Source organism: Sinocyclocheilus grahami, unplaced genomic scaffold, assembly GCF_001515645.1.
Source record: "Sinocyclocheilus grahami isolate Dianchi unplaced genomic scaffold, SAMN03320097.WGS_v1.1 scaffold2131.1, whole genome shotgun sequence".
Taxonomy (NCBI): Eukaryota; Metazoa; Chordata; class Actinopteri; order Cypriniformes; family Cyprinidae; genus Sinocyclocheilus; species Sinocyclocheilus grahami.
Window position 1 is genome coordinate 135,508 of NW_015507310.1, and position 1,669 is coordinate 137,176.

Here is a 1,669-nt window from a genome sequence, read left to right on the forward strand (position 1 = left end):
AAAAAAATCGCCCAGCCCTAAATGGAAGTATTAATTTATTGTCTTAATCAGTACTGTAAATCCACTGGGACTGATGAAGAATGATCTGGAGTATATCACCGTATATTTCTCCGGTGTAGATGTGCGAGGTGTCGTAGTCCAGCTCCTGTCCAGACATCTCCAGCTTAAAGCCGTCTGAAAACAGCCTGGTGTCTCGCTTCATTCGCAGGTTGAAATGTCTGAGAGATGGAAACAAGCAGCAAGAAGAGATGAACACACACACACACATGACGAGAGACAGTCAGGTGAGAAAACCAGAGCTGTACAGGTCCTGATATTACAGCACAGCACTCAAACACTGATGATTCACGCTCCGCAGAGGACAAATCTACTGATTTCTATTCAGATACAAAAGCGGTCACTGGGGCGGCACCCTCGCAAAGGTACATCAGTGGACCTTCTTCAGCTCTAAACGGTGCATTTGGTACCCAAAGGACATCTATTACTACTTTTGTAAAGGTACTGCTCAAGCGACTGAAAAACCCAGAGTACAAAAGAAATAGTGTAGATTTAGAGTACAGCCATCAGAAATATTCTCTTAAAGCTTTTATGGGATTATTTTATATTACACATGACCAGCCAAATGTCAGCAGTGGTGGGTAATACGGTCTCTCCCTCTGGACACTTTAGCTGAATTTTATATACAGAGCTTGTGTGGGACAAGTGGACTTTTTGAAGGCCGTTCACTTTCTCTTAAAATGAACGGACTGGCCTCAACTAATCTGATTAAAACATCTTATTAGGGAAGCACCGAAATTTGTGCGAGAATGATTATCTCTGACTGATAGCGGCTAATCAACTGTAACAAAGGTTGTGCGGTTGAGGCTCACGCAGCCTGTCTGTGTCTGAGAGAATCAAAACAAACATAGAAGAAGCATACCACGCTAAAATGTAGTTTTTATATTTATAACAGAGCCTAGTTAAGCAACATGACATGACCAAGAGAGTGAAGTTTTCCCTGTAAACCACGACTGCAAATCTGACATCGATTTTATGCAAGAGTTCAAACGAGTAGTTAATATACATTTTAGTACAATGTAGTCAACGTTGACTGTTTTTGCTCGATTTGGCAAACAAAAATTGCTTCAAACAAAGATTACAGTCGCTCATCTCTGAGCAACACACTGGTGTTCAGTAACCCATCATAAAGACAGGCTCTTGGTTCATTCTGGAATGAGTCAGTCATCTGAACGAATCGTTTGAATGAATCCCTCAATGACTCACTCATTAAGACGGTCACTTGCTGCCACTGGTGCTTTACTTTCATATTTAAAAGTAGCCTATCTTTGCATTTTTTCTAACAATTCATATTTGTATAATAAAAAACACAAGATTTGAAACACCAAGCTCATAACATTATTTATGTTGTTGTAATTTTGCTGTGTAAATGCATTCATGCTACATTTCAGCTGCATTAAACTGTCTGTGTAAATGCATCTAATGCCACTACAGCTGCTTCTGTTTCTTCTGCAGGGGAAAGATCAGTTTGGTTAATACTGATTTTATCTGATTGCTAACAGCCCTATATTATATTAAATAAATTATTCATAAAATATAAGAATTTGATATGAAAAATTATGCATACATTTAATACAATTAGGGGAAAATGCCCTTTGAATATGCAAAAAAA

At 38.6% G+C, this 1,669-nt stretch overlaps 1 protein-coding gene across 1 annotated transcript in view; it reads right to left on the reverse strand.

The window, feature by feature from the left end:
* LOC107574154 (disintegrin and metalloproteinase domain-containing protein 10-like) overlaps nucleotides 1-1,669 on the reverse strand; it is a gene marked incomplete at its 5' end in the record, with an annotated part of 24,571 nt that overhangs the window by 21,620 nt on the left and 1,282 nt on the right. Inside the window, one exon of the mRNA XM_016260621.1 lies at nucleotides 100-218. Coding sequence (XP_016116107.1) covers nucleotides 100-218 — 119 coding nt within the window. The remainder of the gene's footprint in view (nucleotides 1-99; nucleotides 219-1,669) is intronic.